General features: G+C 47.1%; 1 protein-coding gene across 1 annotated transcript in view; it reads left to right on the top strand.

Moving 5' to 3' along the window:
- snx29 (sorting nexin 29) overlaps positions 1-20,343 on the top strand; it is a 60,093-nt gene that overhangs the window by 13,544 nt on the left and 26,206 nt on the right. Inside the window, exon 15 of the mRNA XM_083687898.1 lies at positions 15,223-15,329. Coding sequence (XP_083544024.1) covers positions 15,223-15,329 — 107 coding nt within the window. The remainder of the gene's footprint in view (positions 1-15,222; positions 15,330-20,343) is intronic.

The raw sequence follows: 20,343 nt of genomic DNA, 5'->3' as shown, positions 1-20,343 counted from the left end.
GAGAGAAAGAAAGAGAGAGAGGGAAGGGAAGGGAAGGGAAGGGAAGGGAAGAAGAAGGAACTGAATTGATACACAGACACACAATACAGGCTGTTTTCATGTCCTGTCACCGTGCCTCCCTGATCATCCGCTGCCTTCTAAAAACTCCTCTAATGATACAGCTTCTACTCCAGATGTGATCTTTGGAGCGCTTGGAAGCGGAGACAGGCCACTGACACCACTCTGAGCAGCTCTCCTCTCTGTTTAGAACCAGAGCTCCGACCCCCCCCCCCCCTCATCCCCAACCCAACCCCCCCCAGGCGTAGGGATGTTGTTCTCCCATGTGTATCATCATGGAATAAGACAGCCTCTCATGGGACATTACAGTTGAGGCTGGTCACGGTAGAACAATGACAGGCTCATTGTAATGCGTGAAATGTAATGAGGAATCGCGGTATCAAAAAAAAAAAAAAAAAGTGTGATGTGCCTTATTCTATTCTGTGCATCACAATGAACCCGTCCTCCGATTTCTACCTCCGCCAGCCTCCCCTGGATGATTAGTAGAGAATATACAGTCAAATGAACACACGTTGCTAAATGCTCTGTCTCCCTGCTGTTAGACACAACATTAGAAAGGACCCAACAGTCTGGAGTTGCTGAAATAGCCATGTTTACAGTAATTCAGAGCAAGATGAAACATCCCCTGGAAAACCTCTTCAATCGTAGAAGTGGACACCTTTTGATGAGCCTAGCTTGATGTTGGCTTGTTCACTGCTGGATAGGCTATAATAAAATGCCTGATTGGACTTCAGACTGGTGTCCGTTAGATGAAGGACATACCCTGGTCAAAGACCCTGGTCAAAGACCTCAATATAAAGCCTCATATGGACTCATCCTTTTCTAGTCACGATGGCTTATTCGATTAACATTTTGACATCGCTGATATTGGCTTCTCGAGTCGTATTGGTTGTAGAATGGGTACAGGAAGTCTTATCCAATAGGACTTAAGGCAGTAGTTGTAGGGTTGACCACGAGATGATGGTCACAGACCTCTTGAAACACTGATTGAATGAAGGTCAAGTCTCCCTGGTCATCGGAATGGACCTCCTCCCTTCCATCTGGTTGAACCCTCCCTCTAGTCTGTCTTCACACTAACACCTTTCCTTTCAGCAGTACTACGTGTCCGAGACAATGTTCCCTTCGGGGACATTAAAGTCATATCCTATCCTATCCCAAACTCGTTTTTTCTCCTGATGAGATTTCGGTGGTCTCTCACCCCTGGTAGATTCATCTCTGTGCGTCTGACTTCATACACGTTAATATGGCCATTTATACACCCCGGCTGGACAGGACGGATTAATCTCTGTTCAGGAAACGGATTATAGCGCTGGTTAAAAACCAATAAACACACAACGAGGCATCGCTTCTCCTCCGACAGCCACTCGCTTAATGAGTGAATGAGCAGCATTTTTCATAGTGGCTGCGAGAGAAATGTTAATAATGGCATGTTACTAATTCATTATGCACACACGCACGCACGCACACACACACACACACACACACACACACACACACACACATATTCATCCTCCCCTGCACCATAGGGTTGTCAGCCATCTTGTTGTCAGTAGCTCATCTCAGTGCCTGCGATGAGGGACGGAGGTGTGTGTTTACCCAAGTGTGTGTAATTGTGTTTACGTTGATGAATCTGAGCTCGTGGCAACGGTGGTGATGGGGCGAGTCTTTATTAAAAAGAAGGTGTGTGTAGGTGAGACAGGGGTGTGTGCTGCAGGGACTCCTAATGAAACAGAAGGGTGTGTCTGTGTGTCTGTGTCTGTGTGTGGGCCCTATTCAATCAAACCTGGTAACTGGATTTCAGAATCAGTGAAAAAAAACCCACAGATTTTCTTCCTCTGCATGAATGCATGTTTAGATGTGGTGGTAAAACACGCACACATTTGTCTTGATTTGTTATGGCTCCAAGTCTTCCTCAAACAGATTGTGTTCATTTGTAAACTTGAGGTGTGTGTGTGTGTGTGTGTGTGTGTGTGTGTGAGAGAGGCAAGGCCGTTTATTAAACAGAAGGCTTGTGTGCTGCTGTGAGTGTTGGTGTGTGAGAGGCACTTTATTAAACAGACGGTGTGTATTTACCTGGTTGGAGATGTGTGAGAGTCGCCCCCCTCTCCTCACAGGGGGGGCCAGGTGGCCATCATCAGGGGGGTGAGGGGGCGGATCACCTCCGCTCTGCAGTGTTAATGAACATTTTAATCAAGGCCAGACAGAGTTCTGTCTCATTATGTACCCCCGCACTGGTCAGTCTCATAAACTCTCCAGATCTGTCCCTGGGGGTGGGGGTGAGGAGTGGGATGAGGATGGATGGGCTAGGTGACGGATGAGAGGGGTGATGATAGAGGGAAGAGGGTGGGGGAGAGGCTGGTTGGGGGGTGAGAGGGGTCGGGGTTTGGGGCATGAGAGGGTTTGGTGGATGAGAGGGGTTTGGGGCATGAGAGGGTTTGGTGGATGAGAGGCTGGTTGGGGGATGAGAGTGGTGGAGGGTGGGGGAGAGGCTGGTTGGTGGATGAGAGTGGTGGAGGGTGGGGGAGAGGCTGGTTGGTGGATGAGAGTGGTGGAGGGTGGGGGAGAGGCTGGTTGGGGGATGAGAGTGGTGGAGGGTGGGGGAGAGGCTGGTTGGGGGATGAGGGTGGGGGAGAGGCTGGTTGGGGGATGAGTGGTGGAGGGTGGGGGAGAGGCTGGTTGGGGGGTGTTAGGAGTTAGATGAGAGAGGACAGCAGGAGCTGAAAGGCCTCAGGTGATGCACCTGCAGGAGAGCTCTGAGATACACACCTCTCACTCCTATCGCCTGCGGTGGTTTCACATTTATCCTGTCAACACCGGATTAAACACACACACACACACACACACACACACACACACACACACACACACACACACACAAACACAATCGTGCCTCCAGGCCATAGCTGCGCTTGGTGTACTCTGGGTGAGTACAACCAACATGCGAGCATAACCACCTCACCTCACTACGACCCACTCTGGCCCCTATCTGCATCGTTGGGCATTCAGCCAGAACTGCATCTTTACACACACACACACACACGGACACAGACTTTGACGCAGGGACACACACAGGGACGCGCACATACATGGACACACACACACACACACAGATTACATCTGGCCACTGTCACAGGAACCTGGGCAGTATTATTCGCGAATTCGCGAGCCCTTGTTCGGCTGTTTTAGCTAGAGTTCACTTATTTTGTCATTGTTGCAAAGTCACTGTGTGTGTGTGTGTGTGTGTGTGTGTGTGTGTGTGTGTGTGTGTGTGTGTGTGTGTGTGTGTGTGTGTGTGTGTGTGTGTGTGTGTGTGTGTGTGTGTGTGTGTGTGTGTGTGTGTGGGGGGGGGGGGGGGGGTGTTAGATGGGGCGGTTTTAATCACAGCAACATATGTACGTGTCAGACACCTGCAGCCATCTGAACGATATTCAAATTAAGCTCAACTCAGTCCCAGCACCGCTGCAAAGCACTCTGGGGAGGCTCGACAGGTGGCCGGGGCTTAGTGATGTCATCACGGCGTCAGAGACTCTGCTTGTCTGGGCCGCGACACTAATCATAGCGGATTCGCACGCTGCGACACCCAACTGGCCCAGTATTCACTGCTCAGCAGACACAAGAGGAGAGATAATGAATTCAAGAGCAAATCCCCCCCCCCCCCCTCTCTGTCTGTCCCTTCTCTCCTGCACACTCAGGGGAGGCTGCGGGAGGCAGAGATCGGAGGACGGGCTCATTGCAACGCATGGTATGGAATGAGGAATACCATTGGTTGGGGGGTGTTAGGAATACCATTCCTCAGTCCATTCCATGCGTTACAATGAGCCTGTCCTCTGATTTCTAACTCCTCTGATGTCCATCTACTTTAGTGTAGTTTCACAGTGCTGGGGAATGAGCGTGGAGAAGCTCAAAGAGATGGCTATCGCAAGTCGCTTAGAGGCTTATGATTGAAACACTCTTATGATCCACATACGCTTTAAAAGCTGCACTTAAAAGCCTCCAACAAATCTCTATCTATCTCCCTCTTGTGGATTTAGGGCATATTTCAAAACCCCAAATCTAGGATACAACTTTTTGTTGTTTGTTGAGATGTTAGATGTTGCTTCTCTGTCCGTGACTAATGTTGTGGCGTTTAGCTTGTTAAATTGCACTGTGATAAGCGTAAGACACGGCTCCATAAACAATTTAGTCCTCCTTTTCATGTGCTGTTTTGGAGAGGAGCACTTTGGTCCTTCAAAGACCTGGCCTATGAGCTGAGTAGAGAGCTTTGCCAAGGGGGCCGTTACTTGATTACTAACTTCGCTTTGAGACTGCACAGAGTTTTGTAAAGGGGCCTTCTCTCCTCTCCTCTCCTCTCCTCTCCTCTCCTCTCCTCTCCTCTCCTCTCCTCTCCAGATCTGAAAACACAAGATAGGTGGTAGCAGTAGTGGAGGATGCTCACAGGGTCTTCATCATCACTACACAGTATGTTTGATTAAAGCTGTTAGACCCTCTCCTGATTTCACCTAATCTTATAACTTGGCACATGCAGTGCATGACATTCACTCTTCATGCGGCTACTCTGTAAATGCAAATGATGTTTTATCTTGTATTCATCATCAAACTGTTATGAGCTCTGCAGCTGAAGTTAGGGCTTTATCAGCTGAAAAGGTTTTGATTGAGTATATTGTTTGTTCGCCTGGCTCCAAGCCAAGATTTCTGGTTTATAAATTAGGAGATTTGGATTACATCAGATTTCCTTTCAAAATGTTTCCCTGATTAAGTAGATTATTGTAATTTATTTCACACCATGTTTGCTGATTTTTAAAGAACATTTCGCAACTAAGGTGGCTTTTAACTGTGATTAAGAACTACACTATTAAAGAATCAAACCTTTATCCTCTTAGCCAAAATAATGAAGACATTTCACTGGAATATTTTTTGAGGCGTTTGTTGGACTTCCTCCAACTTCTTCCCTGCATTTGCCAACTAACAGCAATGCAGTTTTACTCTACCAAATTATTTGGTGTCTAAAAGCACATATTATAAACAAAATCTCAGATTGAAGTCTTAACAACTCCCTGAGTGAAAACCCCTCTCCTCCATTTTAAATGGGCTTCATTAATAATCCATAGAAATATGGCGGTGTTGGTATTGGATGTATTAGTAATGTGTATTTGATTGTCTTTGTGCCGACCTTTGAGGTCATCTAGATTTGAGTGGCGGGCCTGCTGAGCTTCCAGAGACAGAGACAGAGACAGAGACAGAGAGAGAGACTTATTTAGAGTTTTAGTTGTGGCATACTCAGTGGGCGAAAATCTTCTCAATTGGAGCTCTCTGCTCCTTTTGTTGTCATTGTGTAAATATAAATATTCTACACAGCGTTAGTAAAATACTGGGGCAACTGTTGACACGGATCACTTCCTGAAACGCCAGTGACTAATGAATGTGTGGCTGCCAACAGAATAAAGGAGGGAATATGAAAGGTGAGTGTTGGGAAACAGGAGCTTAATATAGATCCAATATCAACACACCAGCAGGGATCATTTAACAGTCATGTCAAAGTAAACACAGAGGTGAATCCACGCAGGCAGGTTTGTTTTCACAACTCCCTCCTACGAGATGGATCCTACTAGATGGATGTGGGGATGCAATCATTAATCATGTTAGATTGGGGGGTTGCGCAAGTCTGTCTGTCTGTCTGTCCGTCTGTCCTCCGGAGGGTCTTTGTTCTAGAATGTGAGAGTAGCTCTAATCAGTTTTCCATATTAAACCCACACAGGAGAGACCTGTTCTATGGTGGAGTACTGCTAATGAGACTTTCCTCTCTAGACAGAGAGACAGACAGACAGACAGACAGACATACCGAACACACATACACACACACACACACCGAATATGCATGCACGCATGCACGTTCACACACACACACACACACACACACACACACACAGGAGAGATCTGACTGAGGAGCATTGAAGCTTGTCATCTTCAATACTGATTGAAGCTTGTCATCCCTCTGCGTCATTATGCTAACACTCTCTGTCTCCCTTTAATGTCTAATAGCAGTTTAATCTCAATCAGAATTGGCTGCCCCGCTGATTGAATCAAATATGCATGCTGATGTTTGTTTACTGTTGTTTCACTGGAGTCAAACTTCCTGCTTGACACTTAGGTATGCCTGGATGGATGTCTCTCTGACATCTCCTGAGACACAGAGGGGACTGTTTCTTCACTCTTCTTTGGGTGCATCTCAATAGTCTAAAATGGCTTCCTTTACTTGTGTCCTGCGCTAACTGGATTAGCCTTACAGGGAATACCATCTGTGACATGCTGTGTTTTTGTGCAGATGAAGGAGTGGAGGAGTGCTGCTCTTTCTTCTAATACCTCAGCTATGATCTTAACCCATAGATGGCAGTGTTTCCATTACGCCACACGACCGCTGCCCAGATTCATCAGGGTGTGAAGAGAGCGGACAGCCTTTGACAGCTCTCCATAATGTAGATTTACCGTAATAGCCTTGTAGGAAATGAGATGTAGAGTGTTAAATAGTTTGGAAAGACATCTTATTCTGCTGCTGTGCAATGACCTTGTGGTAGGACCTTACAGACCAGAACGTTTACAATGGCTTTGAGTAATGATACCGGCAATGGGATCCAGAAAAATCACCCTCTCTGTCTCCGAGTCCTTCTAACCTGTTGATGGACTCATCTCCGTGCCGACCATCCAGAAATGAACCTCGACCCTGTGCTTTTTCTTCGCCCTTTTCACTTTGGTCTCTCAATTAAGTCTGTCTTTGTGCCTGCGGCTATAGAAAGTCAGTGATCTGTGTCATTTCTGTTCGTACATTATTTATTTGCAGAAAGCGGGGAGACCAAACGCTTTTCTTTCTAAAAGGACAAGTCATTCTCTGTGGAGCACCGTTCACTTTAAGTAGTCCGTGCGGCAGGCCTGTCAGAGGTTGCCTGGCTGCTGTCTCCAGGCCCCGTTGTGATGTAACCGGCCTGGCTGTTGACGGCAAATGGAAGTTTTGCAGAGTAAGTTGTGATGGTGTACATCAGTGGTGTCAACCTCTGACGGTGTGTTTGTGTCCAGTCATTAACACCTCATCATCAGACGTGCGTAGTCGCCAGTCAGACATCCTCATCTGCGCACGCACGGCACGCACTGCACGCACGCACGCACGCACCCGAGTAGGGTAAATGTTGGATATCTGGATTGTGTCCTGGACCATGTTTTTATTAAGTGAGATGTTAGCTGATTAATGAAATTTTATTGGAGGCAGTGTTGTGTGAAGTTGGATTGGTTGTGTGTGTGTGTGTGGATTGGTTGTGTGTGTGTGTGTGTGTGTGTGTTTGAGAGAGACAAAGACAATGAGAGAGATTTGAAGTGTGTGGAATGGCTTCTTAGAGGGACATCTTTGTAGCTCTGTCCTATTGACGGGAGACTCCCATCGAGTGGTGTGTGTGTGTGTGTGTGTGTGTGTGTGTGTGTGTGTGTGTGGTGTGTGTGTCACTCCCTGGCTCCCTCAGTCTCATAATAGCCTAGCGATTGCATCAGGATATCACACAGCTCTGCCAGTCCTGATAGCGCCAGCCGTCTCTCTCTCTCCCTACCTCCCTCTTTCTCCCCTCTCTTTTTCAGTATTCCACTCTCTCTTTCTTTCCTTCTCCCTCTCCCCCTCCCCAATCCCCAAAATAGGAAATATATAAATTACGCTTGCTAATGGATGCAGCGGCAGTGTATTTTTTCTCTCTCCTCTTCCTTTTAATTCTGTATCAAGAACAGAGAACATTTCATTTGATACCGAATGAAAGGATTGTTCTTATCGGCTTTAAAAAAAACGAGAGAGAGAGAGAGAGAGAGAGAGAGAGAGAGAGAGAGAGAGAGAGAGAGAGAGAGAGAGAGAGAGAGAGAGAGAGAGAGAGAGAGAGAGAGAGAGAGAGAGAGAGAGAGAGAGAGAGAGAGAGAGAGAGAGAGAGAGAGAGAGAGAGAGAGAGAGAGAGAGAGAGATCCTCTCCTTTTCTCCTTTCGTCTTCTCTAGTGGACAGCCTTCTGTCCTCTGCTAGCAGATGGGAACATCAATACTTAATGTACACGCTGCCTCTCTTGAGCTCCCCTCTGCGAGGAGGAGATACCAGCACCAGGCACAATTCCCAGCGCTCACCACATAGTGTGCCAAATGGTTAGGATCTTATTTTGCTTCCTCTCCTACTGTATACTTCAGTGGAGGCATGTGGAGTTAAAACTCAGAGGACGGGCTCATTGTAATGCATGGGACGGAATACAATGAGCCCGTCTTCCGATTTCAACCTGCCTCCTCCGGGTATACTATGCTTTGCTCAGATTTTGGATTCAGATTGCCCTTGCATGGGTGAGCTTCTTCCTATATTTACCGTTTCAACAAACCCTGGTCGTGTTGGTCTTCGTCCGCCATAATCTAGTGCTGACGCACAGGAATCTCATCTCAATGGAAACCTTGTACACTGTAGATTGTGTTGCTGAAATGAATGTTAGAGCAGTCGACCATGGCAGGAGTTCTAGAATGTTAGAGCAGTCTACCGTGACCGGGGGTTCTAGAATGTTAGAGCAGTCTACCGTGACTGGGGGTTCTAGAATGTTAGAGCAGTCTACCGTGACCGGGGGTTCTAGAATGTTAGAGCAGTCTACCATGACCGGGGGTTCTAGAATGTTAGAGCAGTCTACCATGACCGGGGGTTCTAGAATGTTAGAGCAGTCGACCATGACCGGGGGTTCTAGAATGTTAGAGCAGTCTACCATGACCGGGGGTTCTAGAATGTTAGAGCAGTCGACCATGGTTGGGGGTTCTAGAATGTTAGAGCAGTCTACCATGACCGGGGGTTCTAGAATGTTAGAGCAGTCGACCATGACCGGGGGTTCTAGAATGTTAGAGCAGTCTACCATGACCGGGGGTTCTAGAATGTTAGAGCAGTCGACCATGGTTGGGGGTTCTAGAATGTTAGAGCGGTCAACCATGGTTGGGGGTTCTAGACATGGTCATTTGTCTGACTGCATGTTGAGGTTACTGTACAGTAGACACAGCAGGAGTTAATCAGCACTCCCTGTCTGAGCCCACTCAGCCAAACTCATGGCTAACCTGCCTATGATCAATCACCGGGATATTTGAGAGATGCCCAGCCACTTTTTGAGGACATGTGCCTTTAAAAACAAATGGAATTTAATCCTTATTAACGATGTTTGAAGCAAGTCATCCTTCATGCCAGGCTTCACTACCCCCTCTGTTTGTGCGGTTTGAGTATGTACTTGTTCTCTATGTGTGTACTATATGTACTATACGAGTCTGTGTGTGTACTATACAAGTCTGTGTGTGTACTATACAAGTCTATGTGTGTACTATACAAGTCTGTGTGTGTACTATACAAGTCTGTGTGTGTGTACTATACGAATCCATATGTGTACTATATGAGTCTGTGCATTTGTACTGTATGTACGAGTATGCATCTGTACTACACAAGGGTATATTTTTGAGGTTTGGAGGAGAAGCATTCGTCTTCCACACTAGATGTCGGAATAATTGATTTGACCCACTTTAACAATTGTCATTAGTCATCTGCTGCCTTGCATTAAATTATGGTGGCAAGGCAAATTAATCGGCTGTGTGATCCACTCTCTCTCCCGGGAGGGGCTGTCCGCCCTTTAACAGCAGCAAGACTATTAACACAATAACCAAAAAGCAATTAGATTGACTTTTTAAAATGGCAGTCAATTAACGCTGTGGCGGCGACAGCGGTGGCAGAGAACGAGGGAATTGGGTGACTGGGCGACCGAGCAGCTTGTTGCTAATGAGAGAGGCAGTTTGTTTCCCGAGACAGCATTTACTCATCGTTTAAACGGAGAGCAAAGCACGCTGGGTCGTCACTGTCCGCAACGTCGCTGATGTCATGTTGATACAAATGACCTCGCCACCCCGTCGGTCAAGAAATTAACCCTTGCGTTTCAACCAAAAATGAAGATCAAAGGGGAGATTACAGGTTGTCGTGTAGTCCAGACATAGTCGTGACATCAGGACCAGCTACATTTAGGTTATGTTTATGCATACATTGTAGCGATTATCTGAATGACTAAGTCATTAGGCCTGCTCTAGTCTAGTCCTTACATCAGTCTTAGGCAGAGTCTGTAGATCAGCATCAGAGGTGATGATATCGTCAGTCCCCAGCTAGTCTTCCTCAGCACACAGACACACCGTACAAGCTGTCCTTTACCTGGAACAAAATGGCTGCTGCTGTAGTATCAGTTCTTCATGGGAGAGGAAAGCCAGTAGCCTGCTGTTGGCCACGGAGTACTATTTGTAGGCTGTTTGTGCTTCTGCTGTTCAGTACTGGAATTGTAATATCAAGAGTTGTATGAGCTGGCTCATGTATTATTATTATTATTATTAATAATAATAATAATAATAATAATAATAATAATAATAATAATAATAATAGTAATACATTTATTTTGTGTGTGCCTGCGCATGCATGCATGCATTTGTATGTATGTTCGTATGTAAATGGTTTCATGATTGTGTGAATGTGTTTGTGTGTGTGTGTGAGGACTGTGATTGCCTAATAATTCAGTTTTAATAGGTTGCAGCAGCATGAGCTCTGATGTTTTTTAGCTGAGACATTTTTAGGTCAAAGTTTTTTTTAATAATTGCTTTGATCATGAGAATAATGAGGTTTTCTTTATTCTCACACACACACACACACACACACACACACACACACACACACACACACACACACCACACACCAACCACAACCACATAGAAGCATCTCTTTGAGCCTCTCTTCGGTAAACAAGTACAGAATAGGAGAGCATTGTTGGGTCAGGTACAGTATTTACGTGAAATGCATATTTCATAATGCATACAGGCACAACAATGAAGAATTTAAATAGCGGCTGGCGCACCGTTCTAGCAAAGTATGAGTATTCACTGTAAACGTACCCAGGAGTTGAGAACTCTGTATCAGTTATCTCTGAATAGTGCATACTGTCTCTGGGACTTATAAAGCCAAATTCAATTGCTTCTTATTCTTTTCATATCATTGCAATCACGGGAAGAAATGAAGTTTTCTCAGGGCATGAATAATTTTACAACTTCTTGATTTTCCAGATTGGTTTCGGCTTTTCTCGTCTACACCTGTGAAATGAAGACGTGATCATGCAGAAAGACCAATCTCAATAGGTTTAGCACGTTGGCTTTGAAAAGAGCCCAAAACCGTGTTATTACTGAGAGCTATTTTACTCCAAAGGCTTGGTACCACTGATACTTCAGTATGGGCTCCCCCACACACCAACCCCAGCCTTGTTGATGTGAAATACAGTACTAGCTAGGGTACCAAATTCTCCCACGTAGGCACTTCTGACAGTGGAGCACCACTTGTGGCTGAAGCATTGGCAAGCTTTGACTGTGCTCATTGTATCTCTATCTGAATGACACCAAGTGGCTACATACTTCCTTCTCTTCTCACACCGCCCTTCTCAAGTGGCCAGGCTGTGTGTGGAAATCATGTGTTCAAGAGATAAGTGGAATACTGGATACACAGATTGCAAACACGGATTGCACGCACACACACACACACACACACACACGCACACACACACACACACACACTAGTCCACTGTCAGTAGGGGCCCTGGGGACAGCAGGAAGGAGACAGACCATAATATATATTCCATGAGGAACTCTCCATGATGGAGCTTCAGCACCATGACAGCCGGTCTAAATGGCCCCGGCCTATTGGTTATTACTGTCTCTTTATCACATCACTCTCCACGCCATGACGTCCGTCCCGGTGTAAATACTGTCTCATTTCACTGATAGGCCTTTCCATTTGCCAAACACCCCAGTCTTCCATACATGGCCAGCCATTGCTTGTGAGATGTCGTCTCCGGGGTGAAAAAAACAAACTGATAAACTCGACGTTTCCCTTTGAGCTGTTGAAATTGCTTTTTTTTTAAATGGCTGGGGATTGGGTGGAATTCAGAATGTTTGTTTTAGACTTCTGACATGATTGTATGCCATGAATGAGGCGGCTGAACACGGTTTGAGCTTTGAAATAATCGAAGTGGACGTCAACTTGAATCGAAGCAGTTGTTTGTAGGTTGTGATTGTTCTTGCTGTAATTAAACAGAACACTGAGGTTAAATGGTTGAGACGTATATATAGTAGGTCAGGTGGAGTAGTGAGCGATTGAAGATGAACTCGCCCTAAACTGATCAGACATCATTTGGTCTGACAGATATCTCTGTGTTCTGACACTTCAAAGGAGCAATCAATAGCTAGCTTGTGTCAACCCAGAGCTCTGCTGGTCCTTTAACACCTGACACTTCTAATCAGTATGCCTAAGTGAGACGCATCAAAACACATTGATTGCTGTCATCAGGGCTTGATAAATGGCCATTCCCACCCCTCTCTACTTGTTGTTTCACCAGAGAGGACACCGTTTTAAAATGGCACTCAATTGAACTTTCTCCCCTGTTTCTGCTTTGTGTGTTAAGTTGTGTTGTGTTGTGTTGTGTTTGGTGTGCGATTTCATGTCTGCAGATCAAATTCGCCTGCTCCTATAATTTGGGGCCATCAGTGCAGGCACAGTCTCTGATGGAACGATAACAACCCCCCCCCCCCACACACACACACACTCACAACTGCAAGATGGGGGAAAATTAAGGAAGATTGCTTTGATTACATGTTAATTAACTCAGCCTCTCCTGCCCAGCTCCCTAGCCGATCAACAATGTGTGGTCCGGGTATAGGCTCCTGTTACTGCGTGTGCGTGTGCGTGTGTAGTTGCGTTTGTAGTTGTGTTTGTGGGGTCTGTCCTTTCTGCACATTCATAATCCAGAAGCTCTCCGTGATGGATGTATTTGTGTGTACCATGTGCCAATGGTGTAATTGATATGCATGGTTGGGACTCAGATGGTGATCCACTCAGAACATGTACAGTCTGATTTGCAGCAAAACGCTTTACCATGGTACGGTACACCCTCCATGGTGCCCAACGCAGTGAAGCTTTCGCAAGAGAAATGATTTGCGAGAGAAATGTCTAAACAGCCACAATTTCACAGCAGTGGATGGTTGGGATTTCAGAATGTCATTACCTCCATGTTACTCTCCACTGCCTCAGCACGAAAGGCCTTTTGTGAAAGGGCCATGGCATACATTATTGACATGCTCTGGGGCTTCCCTCGGTTAGCAGTAAGAGGCTGAAGGAATCAGAGCTGGGGAGAATTTCAAGAGAAGACACACACACACACACACACACACACACACCCACTCACCCATACACACCCTTTCAGACAGACAGCTGCTCAAGATTACTGCCTAGTTAGTTCAGTTATTACAGACCAGCTGCCTTCCCATTTTCTTAGACTTTGTAACATCTGCGCACACTCCCACACACACCCACACACCCACACAACACACACACAACACACACACATACACATACACACACATGTGTGTATATATATATATATATAGAGAGAGAGAGAGTTTGGCTGTTCTTCATAATAAAGATCCCATCACAGTGACAGAAAACAGAAATACAAGTGAAGGGAATAACTCTTGAGCTGAGGCAAATTGGTTGCAGAGAAGGGGGGGGAGGTGTACTCTAGTTGTAAAGGCTATTAGCCTGCTGACTGAGACAGTATGAGTGAGCAGGAGAGTGTGTGTGTGTGTGTGTGTGTGTGTGTGTGTGTGTGTGTGTGAGTGTGTGTGTGTGGTGCTATAGTTGTATAGGCTATTAGCCTGCTGACTGAGACAGTATGAGTGAGCAGGTGTGTGTGTGTGTGTGTGTGTGTGTGGTGCTATAGTTGTATAGGCTATTAGCCTGCTGACTGAGACAGTGTGAGTGAGCAGGAGGATATGTAGGCTATTGGCAGCTGAGAGATAAGCCTGAGGAATGCTGTGTGCAGGTGGGGTGATAATGCTGCTCTGACAGGCCTGTTGACTGTCTCTGGGTGGATGCTGGCTTTTATTGAGAGTGTGTTCTGGGACTTTCCTGCTGCAGCCACCCTGTAGTACTAGAGAACTCTCTCGTTGTGGGCTGGGGGAAGGATGTGGGTGTGTCTTTCTGTGTGTCTGTGTCTGGGGAAGGTCTGTCTGTCTGGGGGAACGTCTGTGTGTCTGGGGAGGGTGTGTGTGTGTGTGTCTGTCTGTCTGGGGGAAGGTGTGTGTGTCTGTACTAGCAGGCAGATTGACATTATCTCCTCTCCTCTTGTCAGTAAGCCTGTACTATTCAGATACTCAACATCAATCTGTAGGCTTTGTCTCTTTGTGTCTAGACACCCCTCCCCACATCAATATCTGCCCATATTTGTTCAGACATTAAACCTTTATCAACATTAAAAGTGGTAGATTTTAACATCCTTGCTGTTCCAAACAGCAACCCCCCCCCCCCCCCCCCCCCGGGTTTCTCTCCTCCTGCGTCTGTCACCTCAGTGCTTTTGTGCACATTTAGGTGTCGGTGTTTGTGGTAGGCGAGTGTGGGACCTGAAATAAAGGTGTAAATTCACTTGCCTGTGGTTGGAAATGATCAATTTTGCTGCCTATGAAAGCCACAGAGCACAAATTCCACTGAATTGTGTTGTTCTCTCTCTGAAACCGGATTAGGCCATGTTTATGGGCTGTGTGAGACCGCTGTAGGCCCAGTCCTGATGACGTTAGCCAGCTAGCACAATTGATGAGCCTCCGCTCAGAATGTGTGGGGAGAGCAGAGGAGTTTGTCACTTTGACAAAACAGTCTGAAGTTTGAGAAACAATCTTTTTAAACCCAATCTCCGCACGACACTAATTAAAGAAAATGGTCCTCATAAGCACTTGTTTACCTCCCCTGGCAGATAATGGCTATTGCCCTTCAGAGGTGTTGTTTTAAAAGCTTTCCAGGGAGTTGAAGTTATAAGTGCTGTGTGCTCTCTGACTATTGTCGCAAACAGACAATTGAAGCGCATCATCAAACATCTGTAGATGGTTACCTTCAACACAGGCATCTCCTGTGCATAATAAGTGTTCACAATAGATTATGGGGGTCTTGAAGAGGGTGGATGTGTGTGTGTGTGTGTGTGTGTTCTTGGTATATCAAACTGTGCTTATCATTCCCCAAGTAACTGTTATTCTCACTCTCTCTCCCTCCTCTCCCCTTCACCCCCCACTCTCTCCCCCAGCTCTGCCCATGCTGAGGAACTGTGACACTCCTACCGCGGCCCCTCAGAGCAGGTCTATGGGGGACGTAGAGGAGCTCGCCGCCGGCTACGAACGCAAACTCATAGAGGTGGGTACTTTGATCATACGAAGCTCAACAGCAGAGCTGGTCCAGGACCATGTAGGTGCAAGCAGGTGTCATTGGCTCCACCCAGTCTTCCTATTGGCTAAGGGGCAGCTTCTGCCATATTGCTTCCAACTATTCCGATTTTATATCACTAAAAACACTGAAAGGATGGGGGGCAAGTGGTTGTTTTCAGCTTGACATGATACGTTTGTAGTCCCAAGTTGTGTTTATGAAGTATTCAAATGAAGCCATTGGAGTGTTGTATGCAGCTGAAGCAGAGTTGTGTTGGGTCACATGACGCAGAGCCCGAGCCCGAGCCAGACTGCGTGGGTGGTGATGGGAGTTCTTGGCATCCTGGGTAATGACCAATGGTGTGACAATCTGAGTCGAGGGAGAGAGTGACAACACAAGCAGGGAACTTTGTGCCTATTCTAATGAGGCGACTGTAAATTATTCATAAGTGTTTTATATTGCTTTAATAAGAAATAATTCTGCTTGTGTTTGGGAAAACTATATTTTCACTTATTTATGCACGTATGTATTATGTATTCTTTATCTTGTTTATTTATTTATTCACTTCATTTTCTCGATAGGGCTTTCCTCCCATGCTGGGACTGCTTGCTCTTTGAAATCCCAGTTCAATGCATTGACTGCTTTATTTAAATGGACTGCCAAACAGAATACACTTCCTTTTGTCCTCCCCATTATGTGACAAACTGTCTTGTTCTCTCTGAAGAAACATTCAGGCTCAGGCTGAAACTGCTTGGCTAACTCTATTGGCCACAGTGAAATGGTTGGAAAGTAGATATAAGTTGGTTTGTTTTCATAACCGATGTACACTCACCTAACACTTTATTAGGAACACAATTCCCTTTGATCTCAAAACAGCCTCAATTCTTCGTGGCATTGACTCCACAAGATGTTGGAAACATTCCTTTGAGATTTTGGTCCATGATGACATGATTGCATCACGCAATTCCTGCAGATTTTTCAAGGTGCACTTTCAAGCTGTGAATCTCCCGTTCTACCACATCCCAAAGGTGTTCTACTGGATTCAGATCCGGTGACTGGGAAGGCCACTGAAGAACACTGAACTCATTGTCATGTTCATGAAACCAGTTTGAGATGACTTTTGAGAAGATGGGTAAATTGGGCCATGAAGGGATGCACATTGTCAGCAACAATACTCAAATAGGCTGTGGCATTCAAGTGATTGGTATTAACGGGCCCAAGGTGTGCCAAGAAAACATTCCCCACACCATTACACCACCTCCACCATGAGAAGGTGTCCAGGTGTTCCTAATAAAGTGTTGGGTGAGTGTATAATGGCCTCCCATCTCCCTACAATGTCAGTGCTGACAGTGCTAATGAGATACTAGAACGCCATTGGATAATATCATGGAATGTCCTGATTGCTGGCTCCTGTGTGTATGTGTGTGTATGTGTGTGTATGTGTGTGTATGTGTGTGTGTGTGTGTGTGTGTGTGCTCTGAGATAATGAGATAATCCATCTTCTTCAGGGTCAGCTGCTGCTGTTCCTTATGAGAAGATGCTGCTGTTATCCATGTCAGATTAAACTGTGCATCGCACTCTTCACCCCTCATCTCATCCCTGCTCCTACAGCCCCCCCCATCACTCTCTTCACCCCTCATCTCATCCCTGCTCCTACAGCCCCCCCCCCATCGCTCTCGTCACCCCTCAGATCTCGACCCTGCTCCTACAGCCCCCCCCCCATCACTCTCTTCACCCCTCAGATCTCACCCCTGCTCCTACAGCCCCCCCCCATCACTCTCTTCACCCTCAGATCTCACCCCTGCTCTTACAGCCCCCCCCCCCTCTCTCTCCTATCGCTCTCTTAACCCCTCAGATCTCACCCCCCCCTCCCCTCTCATCAGAAACTCTGATCACGCCTGCCATGTTGCTGTGGGTCTGAGGCGGGGAATGGGACAGATGGCCTCTAGTTTTAGCCACTCTTAATATGACTGGCTGGGTCTTTCGTGTGTGTGCGTGCACATGTTTGTGTGCGTGCATGCGCACTGTACAGTTAGTGTGTGTGAGATCTCTATTTGTACCTGTGTGTGCTTACGTGTGTGTGTGTGTGTGTGTGCGCACACAGTGAGTAGTCTCACTACGTCAGATTTTAACAAGTCTGAAGGCGCACCCATCGAAAAGTGCTGATGGGTTAGGGTTAGAAATTCTATTCTAATTCCATGTTTTCATTTTGTGCAATGCGTGCGCATTGCTTTGTAGACAACAGCATGGACGGAGGAGCAGGGTCATCGCGTGCAATTCAGGTGGAGGATGCAGAAAAAAGAAATCCAGGGGTGTGGACTTGCTTACAACTTCCGACAGCACTTTTTACTGCCTGCGCCCCCAGAATCTCAATGGAGAGATGAGATTGTGGGATGGGAGATTATCCAGTGAGCAGCATGGTCTGCACTGCATTACACTGGGGGCTGGAGATATCCAGACAGAGCATTAGGAACTGGTGCCTGGCTGTCTGGATATACAGTAGAGAGAGGGAGTGGGAGAGATGAAGAGGAAGGGGTAGAGAGAGAGAGAGAGATGGCGAGGGAAGGATGGGGGGGGGGGGATTACAATTCGAAAAAGCCTTTATTGATACCAGTCGCTCCAGAAATGCTCGATCACAAAATATGTGCTGTACAAACATTTACAAAACCAACACGTCAGTCACATTCTAAAGATTAAACACTAGCCCCCCCCTCACCATCAACACGAGGCCCCTGGCCCCCGCAGAGCATCAAACTCCGGCAGATTGCTGACCAGCTTGTCATCTCCAAACTCAACCCCTAGCCTTGCTGCCCCTAGTGTTTGTCAACCCTGCCCCTAGAATACTGCCTTTCTGGCTCATCGAAATGGCTGTCTTAGCCTAGCCTATCAAATGGCTAGCTTAGCCTGACCCATCAAGTAGTTGAGCAGGCAGACCCTCCTCCTCATACTCTGAACCGTGTACCTAGAACAGGTCCCTCGAGAACCCACTCCCGAGCCCAGTACACCCCTTTAGCACCCCCAAGTACAGCTAAATCACCAAATGCTCCAAAGTCTCCTTCTGGCCACAAAAAGGACATTCCTCCCCACTGTTGAATCGAGGTGAACCATGTGTTGGCTCGTTGCAATGAATGCCCCGTGAATAATCCTCCACTGAGGGCAGGGATCACGTCCCTCCGGATGATTGAGGGCGTTTGTGAGGCTCTCCCAGGCTCCTTCCAAGTGGTTGACCATGGGTTGAACGAGCCTGACCAGTTGGGGGGTGGAACACAGCACAGTACATTCCCGTCCATCGCTGTCACTGCTGCAATGGGGGATGAGCCAGCTAAGGACTTTTGGACACCGCAGCTGGGGAACTTTGCACAGGTCAGCAAAAAGGTGCTGTATGTGGTGGCTGTCAAGGTCCGTCACCAGGAGAGTCTGGGCAAAGGCTTAAAGAAGCTTAATGTAAAGGCTTCTATGTGGTCAGGAAGTTTGGGGCTTGACACTTCCCTGAAAGGATGCAGGCGCACCCTGTATAAACCTCCCATAGAGAAGCACACCGCTGATCTACAGTCGGGGATTATTCATGAGGGAGAGAGAGCGAGCGAGAGAGAGAAAATAGAGAGGAAAATAGAGAAAACCAAAGAGATGGAGGGAGGGGGAGAAAGAGGGAGGACAGAGAATGAGAGAAACTGGTGATGATAGTAATCGCTAAGCTGTCTGGGTGTCATTTTGGACAAGGAGGATTGGTATGGCTTTAGATTGTGTTTGGTCTGGTACAGGGGCAGATAGGGTGAGTTTGGTTTGGTACAGGGGCAGATTGGGTGAGTCTGGTATGGGGGCAGACAGGGAGAGTTTGGTCTGGTACGGGGGCAGATAGGGTGAGTCTGGCATGGGGGCAGACAGGGAGAGTTTGGTCTGGTACGGGGGCAGATAGGGTGAGTCTGGCATGGGGGCAGACAGGGAGAGTTTGGTCTGGTACGGGGGCAGATATGGTGAGTGTGTGTTTTGGCGCAGTACTGGGGTACTCAATGGTGAAGAAGAGATATGGGTCGTGGACTCCTGCGGGATCCCTGGATCCTCTCTTTGATCTGCTCTCTCATTAATTATCCAACACTAGAACAACAATTACCACCAGGGTTTCAACTTACATAGTTTGGAAAAGAAAATAATGCCCGAAAATATGCCCTGAAACATCAAAAACAATTCTACAGTAGGGTCAAGTATGCAATAGAAATACATTGACATCATTGTGCCAATTATTGATAATTTTACACTTCCTCTTTTAAAGTTTAAATTTCTCCCTAGGTATGCATATGCACCCACTTCTCTCTCTCTCTCTCTCTCTCTCTCTCTCTCTCTCTCTCTCTCTCTGACTGGACAGCACAGCCTCTGATGTCTATATTAGTCCTCTGTCTCCCCCCCTCCCTCACCGCCGCTGCCCGTGTCACTTCCTGTTTGGAGATCACTGAGCTAAACTGAGTCAGTGAGAGAGAGAGCGACAGTGTGTACCCAGACACTGACACCAGCCTCCCCCCTCCCTCCCTCCCTCCCTCCCTCCCTCCCTCCCTCCCTCCCTCCCTCCCTTCACCCATCCCACCCTTCCTCCCCCCTTTCTCCCCTGCTTTTACATTCACCCCCCCCCCCCCTCTCCGCCGCCACTCTCCTCGCATTCATCCATCCCTCTCTCATTCCGTGGCTGCCTCTGAGGAAGGCTGAGCCTGTCCTCCCTCCTCCTTCGGCTGCTCTCTTCAGACTCGTTTCACATCCAATTACCAGCATTAGATCTCAGGTCAGCCATGGTAGCGCTTTCTGCTTAGGATGGGATTTCTCTATTCAGGCCATCCAGCTCAGCACAGCAGCTCCCACTGTCAACCTGGAGGGGGGGGGGGAGGAGAGGAGAGGAGAGGGAGAGAGGAGCGAGGAGCTGATACTGTCTCCTGAGGAGAGAAGGAGAGAGAAAAAGAGACAAAGAAAGATGGGGGGGTGGGGGGGGTGAGAGAGTGAGAGTTAGTGAGTGAGACAG

This window comes from Argentina silus, assembly GCF_951799395.1.
Source record: "Argentina silus genome assembly, chromosome: 16".
In the NCBI taxonomy this organism is placed as follows: Eukaryota; Metazoa; Chordata; class Actinopteri; order Argentiniformes; family Argentinidae; genus Argentina; species Argentina silus.
Note: the sequence above shows the minus strand (reverse complement) of the source record. Positions and strands in the feature narration are given on the sequence as shown.